This window comes from Pelophylax lessonae, assembly GCF_965119305.1.
Source record: "Pelophylax lessonae genome assembly, chromosome: 4".
Taxonomy (NCBI): domain Eukaryota; kingdom Metazoa; phylum Chordata; class Amphibia; order Anura; family Ranidae; genus Pelophylax; species Pelophylax lessonae.
In genome coordinates, this window is record NC_138771.1 from 431,267,123 (window position 1) to 431,289,527 (window position 22,405).

General features: G+C 46.5%; 1 protein-coding gene across 2 annotated transcripts in view; it reads right to left on the reverse strand.

The window, feature by feature from the left end:
- FCHSD1 (FCH and double SH3 domains 1) overlaps positions 1–22,405 on the reverse strand; it is a 196,590-nt gene that overhangs the window by 68,837 nt on the left and 105,348 nt on the right. For both annotated transcript variants that reach the window (XM_082252779.1, XM_082252778.1), the window contains one exon: positions 3,516–3,611. In XM_082252779.1, coding sequence (XP_082108905.1) covers positions 3,516–3,611 — 96 coding nt within the window. The remainder of the gene's footprint in view (positions 1–3,515; positions 3,612–22,405) is intronic.

The window sequence follows — 22,405 nt, forward strand, 5'->3', positions numbered from 1 at the left end:
ATGATTCTGGTTGAAGAGTCCCCGGCCTCTAAGGATCTGGCTGACAGGAAGGCAGACGCTGTGGCCCGCAATATGTACACTCTGGCTGGTTCGGCGCTGAGGCCGATATTCACCATTGCCCTGGTGTCACAAACTCTGAACGAGTGGGCTAAGCTTTTATGCCGTGAGCTAGAGTGAGAACTCCTACCCCCTGCCTTTGCAGGACTAGCAGACCAGCTGGCCCAGGGGCTGCAGTTTATCTGTGAGGACTCTGGATGCAGCTCCCTTAGTGGCTCGGCTCTGTTTCAGCAGTGGTCCTTCAGAGGGTTTTAGGGATTGACTGCTCTCCCCTTTCAAAAGGATCGCCTGTTTGGGGCTACCCTGGATGACATTATTAAAAGGGCTCACAGGGGGAAGAGTGCTATTCTTCTGCAGGCTACTAAGGGCAAGGAACCTTGTTGTAGATGTGGGCGCTCCTCGGCTCATAAGAAGTTTTTTTGTCCCTCAGGGTCGAGTGACAAGGGCTCGTAGCCTTTCAGGGCCTCTTCTGTTGGATCCAAACGAACCTGGTCTGGCAAGCCGAGAGTGGGCTTCTCCAGACATGGGGACAAGGTTCCTTCAGCATGAAGCACCCGTATTGGATGTCTTCGCTGGTTTCCAGACCAGTGGACTTCCCTGGTACAAGACAAATGGGTCCACAAATGTATTCGGTCCGGCTACAAGATTTCGTTTTTGCTCTTGTCCCCCGGCAGGTTCTTTCCTTCCAATATGCGCCTGTACCGGACCGCTTACAGGGTCTGTTTGAGGCAGTACAAGACCTGTTGCTTCAAGTGGGGATTGTCCCGGTTCCAACATTGGAACTTTTTCAGGGTTTTTACTCAAACCGGTTTACAGTTCCCAGGAAGGAAGGCAAGGTGCGTCCAATCCTGGACCTCAAGACGCTGAACTGCTTTGTGCAGGTGCAGAAGTCCAGGATGGAATCCCTGTATCAGGGGGATTTTCTTGCCTCCATCGACAACAAGGATGCTTACCTTCACATTCCAATATGTGCCGGTCACCAGCGCTTACTTCGCTTGGCCGTGGAAAAGAAGCATTATCAGTTTGTGCCATTACTCTTAGGTCTCGCCTCTGCTCCTCGGGTCTTCACAAAATTGTTAGCCTCTGTGCTAGCATGTTTACACGGGGGATCACAGTACTGGGCTACATGGAAGACCTTCTGCAAGCGGAGTTCCCTACTGCTCTGGTGTAAACCTGAAAATCCCCATACGAACTGAGGGAATTCGGCTGGATTCTGAATTTTCAGAAATCTGCTCTGGTTCCATCCACAAAGCTGGGTCTGAATCTGGACTCGGCCTTAGCCAGAGTGCTCCTTCCACTGGACAAACTCTAGAAATTGCAGGCTGCAATTCCATCTCCTGCTGTACAGCAGATGGTCTACCCTCCAGGCTTGCATGCGGTGCTGGGCCTGATGGTGTCTACCTTTGAGGTGGTTCCATTTGCACAGTTCCATAGGAGGTCCCTGCAAAGGGAGATTCTGGCCAAATGGGACAATACTCCGCAGTCTCTGGACAATCAAATCCAGCTGAGCCGGGGAACGAAGGAGTCTCTGATATGGTGGCTTTAATCTCCGGCGCTTTGGCTTCCCCTTTTATTGGACAGTGGCCACCACGGATGCCAGCCTGTCTGGCAGGGGAGGCATCGGCAAGAATTCTGCTCAGGGGATCTGGATACTGGAACAGTCCAGACTACCAATCAAGGTCTTGGAACTCCGAGGGATCAGACTGTGCCTGGACCATTGAACGGATCATCTTCGGGGATGTCCAGTGCGCATTCAGACAGCGCCATGGCCATGGCTTATGTCAATCACCAAGGGGGACACAAATAGTGTCCTGGTGGCTCTGGAGGTAGCTGGCATTCTAAGGTAGGCAGAACGGTTCGTTTCAGCCCTCTTCGCTGTGTACATTCCCGGGGTGGAAAACTTGTAGGTGGATTACCTCATTTGATAGGTCCCTTCATCTGGAGTGGTTTCATCAGTTTTTTCCGGTGGGGCATCCCCGAGGTGGATCTGTTGGCGTCTCGACTCAACAGAAAGGTGCAGAGGTTTGTGGCTCGGTCACTGGATCCTCTTGCAGAAGCGCTGGTGGCCCCTGAGGGGTCAGTATCGTCTGATTTACGCCTTCCCGCCTCTCAAGCTTCTGCCAAGACTCCTACACAGGATTGAGGCAGAAGGTATTCCGGTCATCTTAGAAGCGCTGGACTGACCTCGCCGGGCTTGATACGCCGATCTGGTGTGGCTGGTCGCCGACGTTCCTTGGAAGCTTCCTCTCAGGGGTGATCAGCTGTCCCAAGGACCAATCTTCCATCCTGCTTTACAGACGCTGGTTTTGACGCCTTGGCTGTTGAATGCCAGGTGCTGATGGATGGAGGTTTATCTGAGTCAGCGATTCCAACGCTGTTAAAAGCAAGGAAATCTACTTTTAGGAAGATTTACCACCGTACGTGGAAGATGTACATTGCATGGTGGGAGTCTCAAACTTCTTCCAATGACCCTTGTCCACACATTCTCCGGTGTGTACCTTTCTTCAGGGTGTCCAACATTTGGTTCCTCCAGAGTGGTGTCTTTTGCCGCCTTGGGACCTCAATTTGGTGCTCCCAAAGGTTGTCTCTGATTTTCATTTGAATGAAGACATTGTGTTGCCTTCCCTGTGTCCCAGGCCGAAACGAAGGAAATTTCATTGCTTGCCTTGGATGTGGTCCAGGCAATTAGGGTGTACCTGGCAGCTACGGAGTCTTTTAGGAAATCAGACTCACGTTTTGTGTTCACTGATGGGCCTCGGAAAGGGCGTGTAGCTTATTCGGCGACTATTTCCAGATGGATCAGACGGACCGTGATTCAGGCCTATTCCATCAAGGGTCAGGTTCTTCCTTTCCCTGTCAAGGCGCACTTTACTCAGGCACTCAGTGCCTCTTGGGCCTTCCATCATCAGGCATCAGTGACTTAGGTTTGCAAGGCGTCCACCTGGTAGTCGGTGCACACTTTTTTCAAAGTTCTATAAAGTGGATGTGTTGGCATAACATCAGAGAAATTAATTTTACGGTAAGTCAAAAATCCCATTTTACTCACTAAACTGCAACACAATTTATAACATTTGTATCATGGGTTTCTAGATTTTTGAGTACTATTCTATGTCTATCATTTTAAAATACACCTATAATTTTAAATTATAGACCCTTCATTTCTTTGTAAGTGAGCAAGCTTACAAAATCTGCAGGGAATCAAATAATTTTCCCCACTGTAAAGAGAACCTGTATTTTGTAAAAAACAATGCTGCTCTGAAGGTAGGTGAGGATATTGATTTTGTGATTAAAAGTTAGTCAGTAGTAAACTGCTGTGTTCTAACATTCTATGTATTTAGTCCAATGCTACATTTTTCCTCATTCCTGTCAAAGAAAGGTTGACCACTGGGATTAACCATGGGAGTCCGTGTGTACACCTATATTACTATGATCCCTTCCAAAAGGCCTATTCCACATACCTTGTCTGTCCCAGCAGGGTGAAACTGCTGAATAGGTACCAGGGAGAACACATTGGTGTCTTTCAGAAAAAGCTGCAAATTCTGTTGACGAGAAACCTGAATATGAAAGAGTGAGGGAGTTACATGCATACATTATACAGGAATCTGCTTTGTTAGTAAAAGTAAAAATAAAAAATTTGCCTTTACCCAGGTGGTGGCATTTATTCTAAGAGGTTATAGGCAACCTGGCACAAAGTCAATTACAAATCTCTGAGCTTCCAGGCAGCATGCTTATGCTTAGTACACACTATCAGAAAATCGGATGAAAATACAATTCGAAGCCATCGTACAATAATCTGATCATACGTACACAGCGTTTGAGAGCGGATCATGACAGTTGAAGCAAAATTATCCGAAGTGACAAACACTAAAAAAAAAGTTCTCATGTGTTACCAGAACGCCCTTTTTTTCATTTAATCAGTACAGTATTTGTCCGGGGGAAGGGAATGGAAAACCAAGACCATGCTCGGAAACTAAAGAATACATTACATTACAACACATTACATTACTTAGAGACAGAGCCCTTTAGGGACCATGCCATCTGAAATCCAAGAATATGGCTGGTTTATAGGAGGCTTCAGAGACCAATAACCTTAAAAAAAAAAAAAAAAAAAAAACTTTAAAGAGTACCTCTAAGCCACACAAATCTAGGTGGGGGACTGAAAGCAGCAGATTCAAGTTTACAATGCATGAAATGTTTGACCAGGTTAAAACCAGATCTTAGACTTGCACCCAATGCCTTAACCTCCAGCTGCTGGCCGGACAGGAGCTTAAAATACCCCATTCACTGACTTAAATACAGGTGCATCTCATACAATTAGAATATCATAAAAAAAAAATAATAATTTAATTCAAAAAGTAAAACTCATTTTATATAAATACGCTACACAGAGTGATATATTTCAATAAATAGAAAAAGGCGATCCCCACACCAATCTTGAAAGCACACGTCACCACTGTGTGAGGAGTAAAGATCCTTTCAAGACGAATGGCATTTGGTGTGGGAATCGCCTTTTCTTTTTATGGACATTCCTTTATTGGACTAAACATTTTCATTGGCGCTGCACCCTGTTTGCAGTTTTACTGTGGCTTTACAATCTTACCTATTGATGCTGGCTGCCTCTATTCAGCCTTTTTTTTTTAACCAAGCGCAGATATCATTTTTGTTTATTGATATATTTCAAGCATTTCTCTTTTGATTTTGATGATTTTGGCTTACAGCTAGTGAAAACCGAAATTGTGTCTCAGAAAATTGGAAGATTACATAAGACCTATAAAAATAGAACATTTTTAATACAGAAATGTTGGCTTACTGAAAAGTATGTCCATGTACTGTACAGTTTAGTATGCACTCAATACTTGGTTGGGGCTCCTTTTGCATGAATTACTGCATCAATGCGGCTTGGCATGGAAGCGATTTGCCTGTGGCGCTGCCAATGTGTTATGGAAGCCCAGCTTACTGTGATAGCGGCATTCAGCTCCTCGTCTGGGTCTGGTGTCTCCTTTTCCTTTTGACGATACCCACAGATTCTCTATGGGGTTTAGGTCAGGCGTGTTTGCTGGCCAATCAAGCACAGTGATACCATGATCATTAAACCAGGTATTGGTACTTTTGGCAGTGTGGGCAGGTGTCAAGTCCTGCTGGAAAACTAAATCTGCATCTCTATAAAGCTGGTCAGCAGAGGGAAGCATGAAGCTCTCTAGAATTTCCTGGTAGAGACTTTGGACTTGATAAAACACTGGACCAACACCAGCAGATGACATGGCTCCCCAAATCATCACTGACTAGAAACTTCACACTGGACCTCATGCTACTTGGATTCTGTGCCCCTACACTCTTCCTCCAGACTCTGGGACCTTGATTTCCAAATAAAATGCAAAATGTTCCACAGTCCGTGATGATTAGGGGAACCATGTCATCTGCTGGTGTTGGTCCACCGTTTTATCAAATTTAGTGCAGCCCTCTAGCAGGAATTACTAGAGCACTAAGGATTCCCTCTGCTGACCAGCTTTATAGAGATGCAGATTTAGTTTTCCAGCAGGACTTGGCACCTGCCCACACTGCCAAAACTACCAATACCTGGTTTAACGATCATTGTATCATTGTGCTTGACTAGCCAGCTAACTCATCTGACCTAAACCCCATAGAGAATCTGTGGGGTATTGTCAAGAGGAAGATAAGACACCAGACCCAATAATGCAGATGAGCTGAAGGCCGCTATCAAAGCAACCTGGGCTTTTATAACAACTCAGCACTGCCACAGGCTGATCGCCTCTATGCCATGCGTTTCACTTTAATTACTGAAATTTATTTTTGATGATAGCCTAATTTTATGAGATCCACCTGTACATACTTACAGCATTGGTTTTTTTTTTTAAATGTTTTTTTTTTATTGAAAAGTTTAATTCATTTTCAATGTGCCTTTGAACTTGCAAATTTGATTTCCTCAGAAGAGCCAATTTCTTAGGACAGGCCCCTAATTTCTTGCACATCATAGCCCTCATCTTCTAGGAGTGTCTAGTTACTGCCTGTGCTGGCTCATCGACTACTTTCCTCCCTACATAACCTTTAAATGTAGCTGCCATGGGCAAAGGGGAATACCATAGAGTTAGTTATAGCTCATAGTCTGCTAGAGCTGTTGGCAGCGTATCCACGATTGGTAGTTTTTTACCTCACATGTACTGCAACAGTAAAGACATTAACATACAAATGGTATTCATGTCAGCTGCCCTTCCATCACCCTGCAGTGTAATTACCTGGTGGTATTACTTTACCCACACGGTCGGCTGGCAATTCACATGTGTCCCTGATCAGATCTATTGGTGTAGAGCCTGGCAAAGAGACAACCAGCTCCCCCATACCTTCTCAAACTTGTATGGGTTACCTCTATGTGCATATATCAATTTTTCATACCCAAGCACAGTAACTAGGTGATCTATCCACATCTGCAGCATTGGTATATTTTGGGAAATCCAATGCATTAGAATGAGTCTGGGCATGAAACCGAGCTCTACTAGCTGCCTCCCTAAGGTAATTATTCTGTACCACCTCCGGAATAGCCAAAAGGCATGGCCTTGGGGGGTCCAAAAGGTATATCAGTAGAAAGAGCACTATTTTTGTTCCCAATATTGAATACCAATATCTGGAATTTGGGAAAACGCCACAGTAAATGGATAAGGTACTCCTACAACATTTTGGGCAGGTAGGATCTAGACGAAGGCCCATGGTTTGCAGTTTAGCTGGGGTGCGGAGTACCCTCATTAAGATGTATAATTAAGATACTCTGTTGGATACATTCATAGAGCATAAGCGCACTGCCTTCAAAGCTTCCTCCCATCGCCCGAAATATCTCCTTTGTCCCTTTCCCATCTTAGCATAGCGGGGTTGGGATATTGTTCCAGGTAGTAAGCCAAGAGCATAGCACAACACCTAGATTTTAACTGCTTGGTAGAGGATGAGGATTGTATCATGTGAAATATGTTGGGGACATTGCTGGACTCTCCAGGAAGTGTTCAGCCCTAATCGCATGCTGCAGCTCAAGGTAGTAGAAGTGCATGTTTTGGGGAACCCCATACCTAGTCTGAAGCTGAGAAAAGGTCATCAATTCACCATTCTAAAATGTTTCTCAGGTGCGTAACAACACATGCCACCTAGCCGTATGTTTTATTTTAGCCAATTCAGGATAGGTCTGAATATTCCAAATGGGACTGTAAAAGGTGTAACCCGAGACCTTTTGCAGTTGCTTAACCTTCAACCAGATTTTGTGCATAAGCTGACATGTGGGATATTGCCTGTTGAGCTTAGAAAACAGTTCTTCCAGACTATCTGCAAGAGTTCTGGCCCTACAGAAATGCGTCATTATGAAGACTGAATCCCCATTTCCATCTTCACAACCTGCATCCAATGTCATGGCCCCCACTAGATGCTGTAGCTGAGAAGCTAAATCGTAGAGCCATGGGTTGGGGAAAGCTAGGCCCCCCACCATCCTTTGCCCTTTGTAGTTGCTCCAGTTTGATTCTGACATGGCCACCCTTCCACAGCAGGGAACGAAATATAGAATTGACCACTCAATGTATGCAAGGGGATAACTACTGGTGGGTTATCATGATCAGATTTGTCTGCCGGCCTTTGAAAGCCACAGTTTGTTCTACACCCTCACGCGGTCTCTAAATATGGATAGGAGGGGTAAGATGTTTAACTTCCAATAATCTCAATTCCCTGGAGGATAGTAATTCCCAAATATTTAAATTCTGAAACAGGACAAAATGATGTCAACTGGGGGTTACGTACAGAGTTCTGTAACAGGGCCGATTTTTTTCAAATGGTTAAGACCGGAATATTTGCTGTATTCTTATATAGTACTCATTACAATTACGAAAAGAGTGGTCAGAATCACCCAGCAATAGCAGCATGTCATTGGCATAATATATAATTTTCTCCTGCCAAGGGCCAAATCGAAAGCCTTCAATGGCATCATCTGCCCGGATACGGGCTGCCAAAGGCTCTATAGCAGGAGCAAAGTGGGGACAACGGGCATCCCTGCCTAAGTCAAATACAGGAGAAAGCCTCCCCCCCTTCCTATATAGTTGCTTGAGGGTGATAGTAGCAAAGGCATACCCATGATATATAAACCCATCCCTGAAGCAGATTTTAGCCAGAACTGCCCACAAAAAATAACCACTCCACACAGTTAAAGGCTTTGTGGGTGTCCAGTGACAGCAAAATTATATTACCCTCATTCTCAACCAGAGTCTGCATGTTAAAAGTATACTCGTCTAAGGTTCACTGCTGTTGATTTGTTGGGAATAGAGCCCACCTGGTCAGGGTGATTTATACTAGAAATTACTATTTTACCTGTGAGGCAGTACCTTAGCCAACATTTTGATGTCTGCTTGGAAAAGTGAAATTGGATGGTAGGAGCTAGGGGTCAGTGGAAGGCTTACCGGGTTTTAAAAGTAAAATGTATGCTCTGGACAGACGTAGGCAGTTGTGCTGATATACCTCAATGGGAAGCCCATCGTCTCCAGGTGCTTTGGAGGCAGGAAAGGAGCTGGTCGCCTCCTACAATTCCTCTAGTGTGATTGGGGTGTAACGTTAGAAAACCATACCTCGTTAGAATTCCATACCCTCCTCACTTCCTGTCTGAAACAGCTGAGCAGCGTAGCAGTGCGCATGCTCAGAGCCCCGGATACGTCATTGCACAGCAGAGAAGTTCACAAGTACGCATGCTCGGAGGGAATGAAATTATCACGGCACTGTGTGTAATGTTATACTTGCGGCGGTTACATTAAAACAGTTCGGCTGCAACATGGGTCATCTCCGCTCCTATCCCTGTCACTTCCCTGATATTGGCTAATAAATATAAAAGCGGCGGCGGGTGTATGAAATGTAAATGACGGCGATCTTGGCTCCGTGATCCGCTTTTATATTTATTAGCCGAGATGAGGGAAGTGACAGGGATAGGAGCGGAGATGAGTGATGTTGCAGAAGAGCTGTTTTAATGTAACTGTGGCAAGTATAACATTACACACAGTACTGTGAGAAATCCATACCCTCCATAGGCGCACCGGAAGGGACGAGGGTATGGTTTTCTCACGGGTATGGTTTTTTCAGGGAACACCGGCATCTAATTGGGTTCTTTGCACATCCAAAAGGCGGGGCATAGAAACGTGCTGTAAATATTTATCCAACTTGGCTTGAGTAAATAAACTTTGGATGTACAGCCGTGGCCAAAAGTTTGGAGAAGGGCACAAATTATTTTCACAAAGTTTGCTGCTTCAGTGTTTTTAGATAGAAGAAGTATAATTACAAGCAATTCATAAGTGTTAAAGCTTTTTACTAACAATTACATTAAGTTTATGCAAAGAGTCAATATTTGCAGTGTTGACCCTTTTTCAAGAACTCTGCAATTTGCCCTGGTGTGCTGTCAATCAACTTCTGGGCCACATCCTGACTGATGGCAGCCCATTCGTGCATAATCAATGCTTGGAGTTTGTCTGAATTTGTGGGTTTTTTGTTTACCCACCTCTTGAGGATTGATCACAAGTTCAAAGGGACTAGGGTCTGGGGAGTTTACGAGCCATGGACCCAAATATTTGATGTTTTGTTCCCCAAGCCAATTTTTCACCTTTTCTTCTCCTGACAATGTTTTTTCCACATGCATTGAACAATCAGAAAGGAGATTTAACGAAAATGACTGATGACAGTCCTCAGTCCAATCCCTGTACCTTTTGCAGAAAATCAGTCTGTCTGATATTTTTCCTGGAGATACTGTAAGTGGCTTCTTTGCTGTCCTTCTTGAGATCAAGCCATCCTCCAAAAGTCTTTGCCTCACTGTGCATGCAGATGCACTCACACCTGCCTACTGCCATTCCTGAGCAAGCTCTGCACTGGTGGTGCCTCGAACCTGCAGCGGAATCAACCAGAGGAGACTGACCTGGCGCTTGCTGGACTTTCTTGGGCGCTCTGAAGACTTCACAAATGCAGTGGAAATATTTCTGTAATTAAGTTCATTTTCATGGCAAAGCAGGACTTTACAATTAATCTTAACACTCTTCATAACATTCTGGAGTTTATGCAAATAGTTGTCAAAAACTGAAGCAGCAGACTTTGTGAAAATTAAAATGTGTGTCACTCAAAATGTTTGGCCATGGCTGTACACAAATCTTCATAACAGACCAATTCATTATCTTATGGTAAAAGTGTACCCTGAGTAGAACGTCCCTAGGGATATCTCCAGACAGGAACGATGGTTTCGGCAGCCTGTGTATCCTATCCACAACCAAGTCAGAAGCAGATGCAGATGGAACCAGAGCACGAAAAAGTGCAGTGACATGTGGCAATAGCTGGTTAGGTAGGACCGTCTCAGGAATCCCCCTGATTTTAATGTTGTTCCGTCTTGGACGGTCTTCTAAAACCACCACTTTACCCTTTAGCCACTGAATCTCATCTGTTTGTGTATTAATTGTGGTAATGATGGAATTTATTGTGGAAGCATGTGTGTCCACCGATCTTTCAACTGTATCCACCGGAGAGCCCAGGAATCCCATATCAGATCTAAGTTGCTGCATACAGGATAGCATATCTGTGGTACGCAGTGTATACATCATGTCTCTCATGACCTCTTCGGAAATAGGATTGGACCGAGAGGGGAAGGATGCAAATGGGTCAGAGACAGTGGAGTGGGAGGCAGGGATGGCTTGTGCTGGAAGGCCAATATCCATACCTGTGTGCACTTGTGGTCTCTGCGGGGAGTCCCTCCTCTGCCTCTTCTTAGCTGGGCTCCTGGATGAGGGAGATGGTGGTGAAGGAGAGCCGGAAGATTGTCCACTATCAGGGTTGGCAATCACCATGCGAGCCGGAGGAGTTGAAGGCAGCGGGGTTAGTTTATGCAGCTGTGCGGCGCCGTGTCCTCCTCGAGTTCCCGGGCCGCCGCCATTTTGTTGGAGCCCGGAGCTCTGTGATATAAAGAATCCCGACAGCTTGTTCGCCTGCTCCGGTCCTTTCTTTCGACGAGTCATGTCGGCGGCGGTGAGCGGAAGTGCAGGGAGTATCTTGCGGGGATCTGCGGGTCCCGAGGCTCCAGTGATCATGTCGTGTCCCTGGTGGCTCAGCGGAGCTGGATCAACAGGCGTCCATCTTCCGCGCTGCGGCCACGCCTTTCCCACCAATTATCTTGTCAGGTGTATTAACAAGATGGCCAAAAAATTGAATAAAAATCGATTCTCTGTCTTGGCAGAGTCAGAGGGATGTGAGATATTTCTGCTCTACCCTCTGGACCTGTTTAGCTAACCGTTCCTCATGCTGCTTCATGACGGTTTTAACACTATCGATTGTGGAAATACCCTTTGTAAGGTTTTGAAGGTGTCCCATTTAAACTGTCCTCATACATAGCATTGTGCACAAAAAATACGTAATTTGTTGAGCAACATTGTTATCCTGCGGCAGTATCTTTAACCAAAAAGGCATTTAAATGTCATGAACGTCATCAGGTCTGTGCCCAGCTTGGCCACTATCCACAAAAGCAGTGGAGAGTGGTCTGATATTCCTCTCGGGTCATAATGAGCGCGAGACCCTAGAAAAACCACCTTCGGCGACACCCAACACAAGTCAATCCTGGAAAAGACTCCATGTGTCTTGAAGCAACAAGAAAAAACAAACATCAGGGTTTCAGACACCACAGATCACCACCCCATCTCGCTCAGGAATCTGAATAGTGCTGTGCCCCCTCGGAGCAAAGTTCTGAAGAGATGGACGGTGTCAATCTACGGCAGGGTCCAGAATACCATCAAAATGTCCCACAAACAGTGGGGTGTCTTGTTCATCACACAGATATCACTTACCAAAGCACCAAAGAGAATTGGGGGGGAGGGGGTATATAAACCACCGCCAAAATGCACTCAACAGCATAAATGGTACAGTGCAGGAACACATCTCCCTTGGGTATCCACAAGAACCTGCTGTTGGTAGAAAGGAACAGCTCAATTGATGAGAACTGAGACCCCTCTAATATGAGGTATGAACAGAGTGAGACTTGCCCAAGAGTAGCGGATACAGCATAGCGTCTCTTTTGTAAGGTGTGTCTCTTGCAACCCAATTATGACAGGTTGGCACTTAGGTAGATCAGCGTTAATCATAGCCCTCTTCATAGGGCTCGTTAGGCCTCTAACGTTTCAAGATAATCTGAACATCCGCTATTCAGTATTGTATTAGGAAACATGTGCAATGATCTGTGCGTGAAGGCAATGGCATGTACACGGATGAAAATAGGGCGAATCCTAGAAAACCAGACCTCTACCAACAGTCAGTAACGTGTTAGGCATAAAATTTAGGACTTTTCTGCAAAGAAAAGGAAAAAGTCAACAGCAAACAAAGGCACAACGGTGCCCTCCAACTGTGAACATAGGAAGGTACCATCTTGGCACTATCCCCTGCCTTCCTGGAGACCGGTACTTCCATCTACTAGGACCACTCATCGGTTGTATTGTATGGTGCGTCATTCTTGCCAACTGTAACTCTCCCCGATCCCGGGCAAGAAAAGCTCTGGGCGAATTTATGGGCAAGGCTCTGGAGGGAACACGATGCTCTTTCAACTGCATTTAATGGAGTGAAGGAGTCTGCCAAAAAGGTTTAGAAGCCAATGTTCTATAAAGGCTGTGAGGTCCCTGCCCTCAACTTTCCCAGGCAACACCACAATATGGATATTATTTCACTTGAGTCTGTTCGAGGTCATCCGTCTTATCTGTTGTCCTGCGCCAAACAGGTGGTGAAGCGAGTTTCAATCATTAAAGGAGGCAGTTTGTCCTCAAGCTTTCAGCAGCTGTTGTCCTGATTTTTTTTTTTTTTGCATATCTTGCTACATTAAAGAAACTTCCTCTGCGAATCCACACAATCTGTCTCTCACTTTATTTACCGATGCTGTACACTTCTACACTGCATGCAGTATCTGAGTAAGTGGACTGCTCTTCCCCCTCTGTAAACGCCTGAGTGGGTTCGGTCTGCCGAGTGTTAGGGAGAGGTGGCATCTTCCAGCTCCTGTCTGGTGTCGGATTGGATAGCAGTAGCACCCACACTGTCTCCTGTAGAGCTCTGTCCCTGCACCTCAGACAGCTTTTTTGTGTAGTATAGAATGTCCCCCGGGTTGTCTCTTCCCACTGGTCTAGAGGAAGCTCTACCTGCTCTGGCACCATTCTCCCTGGATTTTTCTGTACCTCGTGATGTCCTCTGAGGCAATCATTTGATCCCCCTGCCGCCACTTCAACCTTTTTTTTCGGGTTTTGGTGCCAAAACTCAAGTGAAGACTGATATTGACGGATTCCAGAAGCTTTGCTAATTATAATAATGCTGGTTTTATAGCACTAGTCTGTTGGGGAAAGGATAGGTAATAGGGTAACACAGGGAGCTCCGTGATGCAGGTCTGCTCACATGCCCAGTTCAGCTCCGCCCCCTCATCCCAATTAGATATCTACACAAAAGGAGGCTTTTACAGATAAAACACATATAACCTACATTAAAACACACCTACATTGAGAAGATGGTTACTGAAATGAATGGTCTAGTGACAATGCCCTCTTTAAAAGGCAAATCTGGTTTCAGGCTTTCCAGAAAAGGCACATACTGGGACTGTAGAACGAACATGGAGCTGTGGCCATTCAGTTCAGACCCCTTTCAAAACCAGGGTTTCCTTCACCATCCAAATTGCTCCTTAACCCCCTCATTACATCAGAGCCCCTTCCCAGAGTCTTCTCAGCCATATCAGAGTCCCGCATCACAATAAAGTCCTCTGTACCACCCATCACAAATATTCCTACCTTCACATCACCAGGTTTGTGGCAACATTTCAGAGGAAGGGAAGCAGAGCAAGTACGGTCATCAGTCCTCGGTTAAAATGCCCAACCTAGGTCAATATCATCTCATTTCCATTGTTTGGGCAGATTGGCCACAGCACCATAACAAGTGACTCATTGCGTGGGTCTTGGTCATCTGATATGGGCAGGGCACTGTGCAGCCATGTAGACTGTGCATCGCCAAGATTACGCAGTGCCCCTCAGCCCCTCACTGGTGCTGGGCACTGGCACAAATGAAATCTAGATCTGGCCCAGATTGCCATCCACACATGACCAATTTAAAATGAATCACTTGCATCTAAATCCACTCAGAGGAGAAACTAGCATCTGTTGGAAAACCACATGAATATTTGTGTGGCATCATCCTTTATCTTAATTATTCAATATCTAGCAGACTCCACTAGACAGTAGCTCATACCAAAGACAATCGGAGAAAGCTTAAAACATTAAAGTGGAAGAAAGGCTAACTATATTGGTTGTTAAAAACATTTCCTCCCTCCTCCTACCCACACTACATTGTCTTTATAAAAGATCAGGAGAAATTCACTTTTCCTTAATTTGTTAGCATGCATTACTTTATTGAGAAACTTTGGCTCCCCTATGTCAGGGAGCTTTCAACGGCTCCGAATTCCCAAAGTCATGTCACGCACTGACTTTAATTGCCCCACTGCGGCACATTCTCCCTTCTCCTGCACTCCGACAGAGGAGCTGGAGCTTCTGTATCATGTAACCGCACCAGAATGGATAAAAAGGTATTCCAATAACTTTTTTTAAAACTGCATAGGTAAGAGGAGGAACCAGGGAATGGGCCACAGTATAGGTAGGGGGGAGCAAGGATGGATTTTTTTCTCCCACCACTTATAGTAAGCCTTTACTTCCACTTTAAAGGACTGTTTATTATTAGGTACACTTGGTCATTTGCTTGGAAACACAAATTGCTAATCAGCCAATCACATGGCAGCAACTCAATGAATTTCGGCATCTAGATGTGGCGAAAACGACTTGAAGTTCAAAGTAACCCAACATAAGAATGGGAAAGAAAGGGGATTTAAGGGACTTTGAACGTGGCAAGGTTGTTGATGCAAGACAGGCTGGTCTGATTATTTCAAAAACTGCTAATCTCTAGGGTTTACAGAAAATGGTTTGAAAAAGAATATCCAGTGTGCTGCAGCTGTGTGGTAGAAAAAGCCTTGTTGATGTCAGAGAATGAGCAGACTGGTTTGAGAAGATAGAAAAGCAACAGTAAGTCAAATCCACTCGTTACAACCAAAGTATGCAGAATACCATCTCTGAACACACGGCACATTGAACCTTGAAGTAGATGGGCTACAGCAGCAGAAGACCACACCGGGTGCCACTCCTGTCAGCTAACAGGAAACAGGATACAATTCACACAGGCCCACCAAAATTGGACACTAAAAGATTGGAAAAAAGTTGGAAAAAAGTTGCCAGGTCTGATGAGTCTTGATTTCAGCTGTGACATTCAGATGGTAGGGTCAGAATTTGGCGTAAATATGAAAGCATGTATCCATCCTGCCTTGTATCAACGGTTAAGGCTGATGGTGGTGTAATGGTGTGGGGGATATTTTCTCGGCACACTTTGGACCCCTTAGTACCAACTGAGCATTGTTTAAAATTCCACGGCCTAGCTGAGTATTGTTGATGACCATGTCTATTCCTTTATGACTACAGTGTACTCCTCTTCTGATGGCCGCTTCCAGCGGGATAATGCACTATGTCACCAAGCCCAAATCTCAAAACTTATTTCTTGAACATGACAATGAGTTTACTGTACTCTAATGGCCTCCAGTCACCAGATTTTAATCCAATTGAGCACCTTTGGGATGTGGTCAAACGGGAGATTTGCATCATGGATGTGCAGCCCTCAAAAAGCTGCAGCGAAGTGGTGCGCATGCACGGCAGCTCTGTATGGATGTCTGAATACAGAGCTCCGTCCCGCTCCGGCATTTAAGCGCTCATCCGGCTGACAGCAAGGCTTTTTTTGCAGCACCACGGCACCCTCTGAATCCCCGAACCCTCCGGGCACCCTCCTATGCCAGGTACAGCAGTCAGGAGAAATCTAGAGCGGTCCTTAACTCCGGACCTCCCGGGGCCTACCTACGCCATGATGGCGGCGTCCTCTCCTCCCCCCGAGGCTGCGGCGGGAACACCGATATGGAGGATATAGCGGACCCTCAAGCCACTCCACAGCTTCCCCAGGACCACTCCAGCCTCCCTGTGAGTACCTCACCGGCCCCCCGTATCCCAGCCTCCACAGAATCCTACATAGGCTGCACCTTGGAAGACCTCCTCCTCTCCCCTATGGCGGACATTTCCTCCAGCCCAGGCCTCACACCCGGCCCACAGCTTGAGGACCCTCATTGCCCCTCCAATCTTCAGGGCATGATGGCTATGTTCTCCAAAATGCTAGCCAGGGGCCTCTCCCACACGGCTGCCCAAATCACATCCACTATTCAGGGGGACCTGCAGAACTTGGGGGCCCACATTGAAGCTATTGAGCAAAAATCTGATCACACTATTGCCAGAACTAACCAGAATACATCTAGGATCCAGGACATTCAGAATCAACTTGAAACAGCGCTATCTAAGATTGAAGACTTAGAGAATAGGTCCCGGCGCTACAATTTTACGATCCGGGGGCTCCCGGAATCCATCACGGATGTCACAGCTGCAGTTCAGTCTTTTATCTCTGGCTTACTTCCTGGCAACACAAGCGGTCTAAGGAATCTAGGCCACTCTTTGCTTGAACCCTTGAATTTCTATTTTTCTCCTTTTTCCCCCCCATCGGGGATGTTCACCTTTTCTCCATGCCAACCCCATTTTTAGTTGGCTGGCCCTTTTTTTGTCGGCTTTGATGGACTCCGGTTCGGACGTTGCCTGTTTTTTTTTTCTTTTTTATCTTGTTTTTTATATATTTGCCTTTTTAAAATTTAGTCTCGGTGCCTTACTGAGCCTATTTTGTGCACTGTGCCTTAACATTACTCGAAGGGCCTGGTGGAGGGCTCCTCTCCCCACCGGGCAGGCTCCACTTATACTTGAGCCTTTGCTGGAGCAGCTGTCATGCTCCTCCTCTTGCCCCAGCGGACTCACGAGATAGTCATCTTGTGCCCCACGGGGGCTCCCCTGGGTCCCTTACCCAGGCTCCCGGTCTGTTTTTCCAGGTTAACCCCCAGGCGATGTTCTCCCGGTTGTGACTCCGGATGTGACTGTTTGTCACGGTTGTTTATATCTGTTGATGTTTGGTTTTCACTAACAGCCGTTTTTCTCCTTGTGCTTTCCCCTTTTTTCCTACCTCCTCCCTGCATCCTCCTTGCTTCTGAGTCTGTTCTCCTTCCCACCTTTCTAGGACAGCGGGCAGCCGGGTTCGTCTGGGTCTGGCTCCGCACCCAGGGGTCCCTCCTCCTCCCGTTATCAGCAGATCCTTCATCCGAGACGACCACCGTCCCTCTCCATGGCTACCTCTGACCTCCGACCACCACCGCTACGGCTAGCTTCCCACAATGTCAAGGGCCTTAATTCCCCCACTCAAGAGGCGCAAGTTATTACTACCACACATCACACTGACATTTTGCTCCTACAGGAAACTCACTTCCCAGTCACATACAACCCCTCCTTTGTCCACGCTAAATACCCACTGTTCTTTTTGGCAAACTCTGACTCTAAGACTAGGAGGTGTGGCTATCTTTTCGGCAGAGTGAAGTTCTTCCCTACCAAGACGGTCCTTGACCCTAATGGGCGTTACATACTCCTGATAGGAGACATTGCAGGACAAACGGTCACCCTCTTATCCTATTATACCCCCAACAAGGGGCAAGCGAAGTATTTTTCGGATTTGGCCTCCCTGGTCTCCCAACATGCAGTGGGTGCATGGATTATGGGGGGTGACTCCCAACTTAGCCTTTGACCATAGCCTAGATAAATCCAGACCCCTAACCTCCCCTTATAGGCAGCCCCCCAGGCAGAGCATTAGGGTGGCTAAAACAATTTCTTCCCTGGGCCTCGTAGATATCTGGGAGGGAGCTGCACCCTACCTCCAGGGACTATACGCACTTTTCTGCACCTCATCTTACCTATGCTCGCATCGACCATATTTTTGTCCCTTCCTCATTCATCCCCAACACTTTAAAATCAGTGATTCGGGACACGCCTTTATCTGACCATTCCCTTGTCTCCATCTCGTTTTTCTTACTCTCTCACTCCTGGAGACTCAACGAATCTCTCCTATCCAACCCAGTACACTGTACGATAATTGACAATGGGATTAGGGAATTCTTTGCGTTGAATGATGTTGACGATATCTCCCCTGTCTCCCTCTGCGCGGCCCATAAGGCTGTTACCCGTGGACACATCATCCAATTAGCGTCCAAACTTAAACGTGAAAGACGACTAGACGTGACTAATCTCGAACTCGCTTTCCAGTCGATACGCAAAAGTCATAAACGGAACCCCAAGGCGGATTCCCTACGACAGCTAGACACAGCCAGACTTGCTCTGAACCTGGCTCTCACTACAGCTGCGGAGAAGCACTTACGCTGGACTGGTGCTCGTTTCCATTCGGAACGTGAAAAAATTGGCTCTCGGTTGGCAACCAAATGGACCCCTAGGCTCCGGTCTCATGCCTTCCCCAAGATCAGACTACCCACCGTTGTCTTGTCTCAAAATCTGGTCCCGGTTATGGCAACTTTCCAAGGTTTTTTTTCTAAATTATACGAAAAAAGCCCGGACGCCCCTGGCGCGATCGAAAGCTTCGACGCGATCCCTCTGCCTACACTCTCGTTCCCACATAGGAATAGTCTAGAGGAATCGATATCTGAAGCGGAAGTCCTTGCACTAATTAAAAACGTCCCCAGCCCCGGGCACTGGCGGTTTCTCGCCGTTGTATTATTAAAAAAATTTAAAAAAATTTCTGACACTTTAGTCCCGCATTTAACGAAATTCTTTAATTCCCTAATGTCAGGCGAACCCCTGCACAAGGAACTTAATGGTGTTCTCTTATCCGTGATCCCTAAGCCTTCTAAAGACCCTTGTGATGTCTCCAATTATAGACCCATTTCCCTTAACAATGACGTAAAATCCTTACTAAACTCCTTACTAATAGAATGAATACCTTTATCTCACAATATGCCCACAAGGACCAAGCTGGGTTCATCCCTGGCAGACAGGGAACGGATCAAATCCGTCGAGCAATCGATCTAATCTCGGTCCTGGGCTCGGCTTGGGATGGGGGTCCTCCTCAGAAAGGGCTTCTCTTCTCTCTCGACATCCAAAAAGCCTTTGACACAGTAGCGTGGCCTTACATTTTCGGGGTGCTTGAGAGGTTGGGTTTTGGACCAAGCTTCACGAACACGCTGCGGTCCCTGTATTCGTCCCCCTCAGCCCGGGTGCGTCTACATGGCTGCTGTTCCGAACCCTTTCCCCAGAGGCACTCGACAAGGTTGTCCTCTTTCGCCACTTATTCGCGATAGCGATCAAATCTCTACCAATAACCCTTAGACACAACCCAGATATCTCCGGGGTCCGCTGTGGGTACAGGGAACACAAATGCGCTCTATTTGCGGACGACCTTCTGCTTTTTGTAACCAACCCGGTGGTCTCCATACCCAACATACTGGGACAACTTGAAGTTTTCAGCGAAGCCTCAGTTCTACCGGTCAACCTGTCAAAATCCTGGGCGATGAACGTCTCCCTAGACCTATCCCAACTTGCCACTGTGCAAGCAAATTTCCCATTTTCTTGGAACGCTGATTCTATCCCGTACCTAGGCACCCATTTGAACGCCCTTTGTGGCCTCTCTTTACTCCACTAATTACCCCCCTGTCTTTAGGAAACTTAAAGCTGATCTCACTAATTTGTCCGCACACTCGCTGTCTTGGTTGGGTAGAATTCACGCCATAAAAATGACACTGCTTCTCCGAATCCTATATTTGTTCCGGTCGCTCCCGATTCCTGTCAAAACTGCACACCTGGCCGATCTCCAGACGGCCATCACCAAATTTATTTGGTGCTCTAAGGGTCACAGATTTGCCAAATCCGTACTCTTCGTTCACAGAAAAACGGAGGGCTAGCTCTCCCTAATCTCCGTTGGTATTTCCAAGCCGCCCAACTAGCTCAGTTTTCCGCCATCTACAGACGAAGTGCCAAACCTGACTGGGTCCACATAGAAAGGCAGGCCACTCCAAAGCACACATTGGATTTCCTGGCCTGGTGCCCCCCTAAATCCCGACCCCCGATACTTTCCCCTACACTGTCACACTCATTTCTCCTCCACGACTCCCTCTCTAAGCACACCAAACTAATATCACCCATGAAACCACTTACACGTCTTTGATAACCCGAACTTTCCCCTGGACAGAACATTAGAGCCTTTGGCTGGTGGCTTAACAAAAGGTCTGTTCCGCATAGGACATTTCTTCAATTCTATGGACCCTTTGTCTTTTCCACACTGTTTTAGCTCCCTTAAAATGCCCTTGACGGAGAGATTTTCGTCACTCACAAATCACCCATTATCTTCACTCTATCTGGCACACTAAACCTGACCCTCCCCCGGTCACCCCCTATGAGCGATGGTGCTCAGAGGCTGGAAACCCTAAAGGGGGTATCTCGATTTACAGCGCCCTCGCCGACACCAGTGATAAACCTAAATATATGCTGGACTGGGAGAGGGATCTGGGGATGGAGCTGGATCTGGATGACTGGAGCAACCGCTTTCACCGTTCCTTTAAAGGTATTATTAATGTATCCCTGATCGAAGCCAATGTTAAGCTGTTCACCTGCTGGTATTTGGTTCCTTCACGCTTAGCTTGTAGGTTTCCGAACGCCTCCTCTTTATGCTTTCAGGGTTGTGAGATGACGGGGGACATGCTCCATACTTGGTGGTCATGCCTGAGGATCCGATCCTTCTGGTCAGCCGTGTTTCATATAGCCAGGAAGGTTCTTGATCATCCTATCGACTCAAGTTGCGCTGCTCAACTGTAGGGTACCTGGTATCTCTAAACTCTCCCAAAAACTCCTTCATTTTATTTTACTGGGTGCAAAACTTACCATTGCCAAGGCTTGGAAAAGACCTAGAGTTTCTGTTAGGGAGGCTAAAATTGAAAATTTCCTGGATAATGTCCCAGGAGAAATTATCCAGCATCCTTGCCGATAGAGTAGTGCAGTTTGAATCCCCCTGGGAGCCTTGAGCTAAATATGTGCATATAACTATCTAAACGTTTCTACCCAACAGCAGGCCTACGCCTCCGTCGGCATGACGCCCTCCCCCCTCAGGGTTCCCCCAACCGCTTGAAGCCTAAGCATTCATTCCTCTCCCGCTGTCCTCTCTCCTCTCCCTTTTCTACAGTTCCTACTACCCCCCTCAGTGCTTTTGTATTAGCACTTTGTATCCGGTGGGGCTCTCTTGCTGGATTCCTGTACTAGGGTCAAATGTTTCGCCACCTTCCAGGGGCTCGACTTCTGGTTCAGGGAACCGGCCGGGCGTTGTCCTGTCAGGGCAGGCACCCTTTCCCCCCTGGTCCTCTCAAATTTTTTATGAGGTTGATGCGGAATACCACTATATGGCTGTCCCCTTTCCCCTCGTTCCCAGATCCGATTAGGTCTGTATTAGCATGGGCTTTTGCCTAGTTTATTTCCCTTGCTCACCTTGTTAAACCATGTATCACGGTTACTTATTGTTCCTTATATACCTGACTATACCTTTCCATTGTATTTGTTATCATTCTTGTTGATTCTTTTCCTCTGGAAAACTTTAATAAAAACTATTGAAAGTAAAAAGCTGCAGCGACTGCGTGATGCCATCATGTCAATATGGACCAAAATCTGGGGAATGTTTCCATCTATACCACGAAGAATTAGGGCAGTTCTGAAGGCAGAAGGGGGTCCAACCAGGTACTAGCAATGCATACCTAAGAGGCCAGTGATTGTATATGGATACCTACACTCCCCTTCCTGGCTAGGGGATAAATAGAAGGGACCTTTTACATCATTCTTTCATATTTCAAATCAAACTTGTGATTTTTGAAAATATAAGTGATGGTTTTTCAGTTTTCCTGTACAATTTTTCACTCCACTCTGAATACAGATGGTTCATCATGCAGAATGCAGCTTATGCTAGATCCTACCTGGAACCACGCTTTCCTGCAGGGTCTAAATTTTTCCTGCATGTATACTACTGCAAGGGGGGGGGGGGGGGTGGTAGTTCACATGCAGTTTCGGACACAAGACTGGCAGATCATTACTTATATACGTAAAAAGTCCCATGCAGCCACTACATTCCAAGGACTGGTTGCAGCTGCAATACATTTTTTGTCCTTGGTGCTAGATACACTTTGACATACATTATACAAAGCTGTAGACCAGACACATTGTTTTAAACCGACCCCTTAAAAAGGGACCCGCAAGAAAGTGCGTTGTGACACCCCTAAAGCCCCAATGCAGCAATGAAGGCTGACAATGTATGACATCTCAAAGCAGTGTTGGCTCTGGCA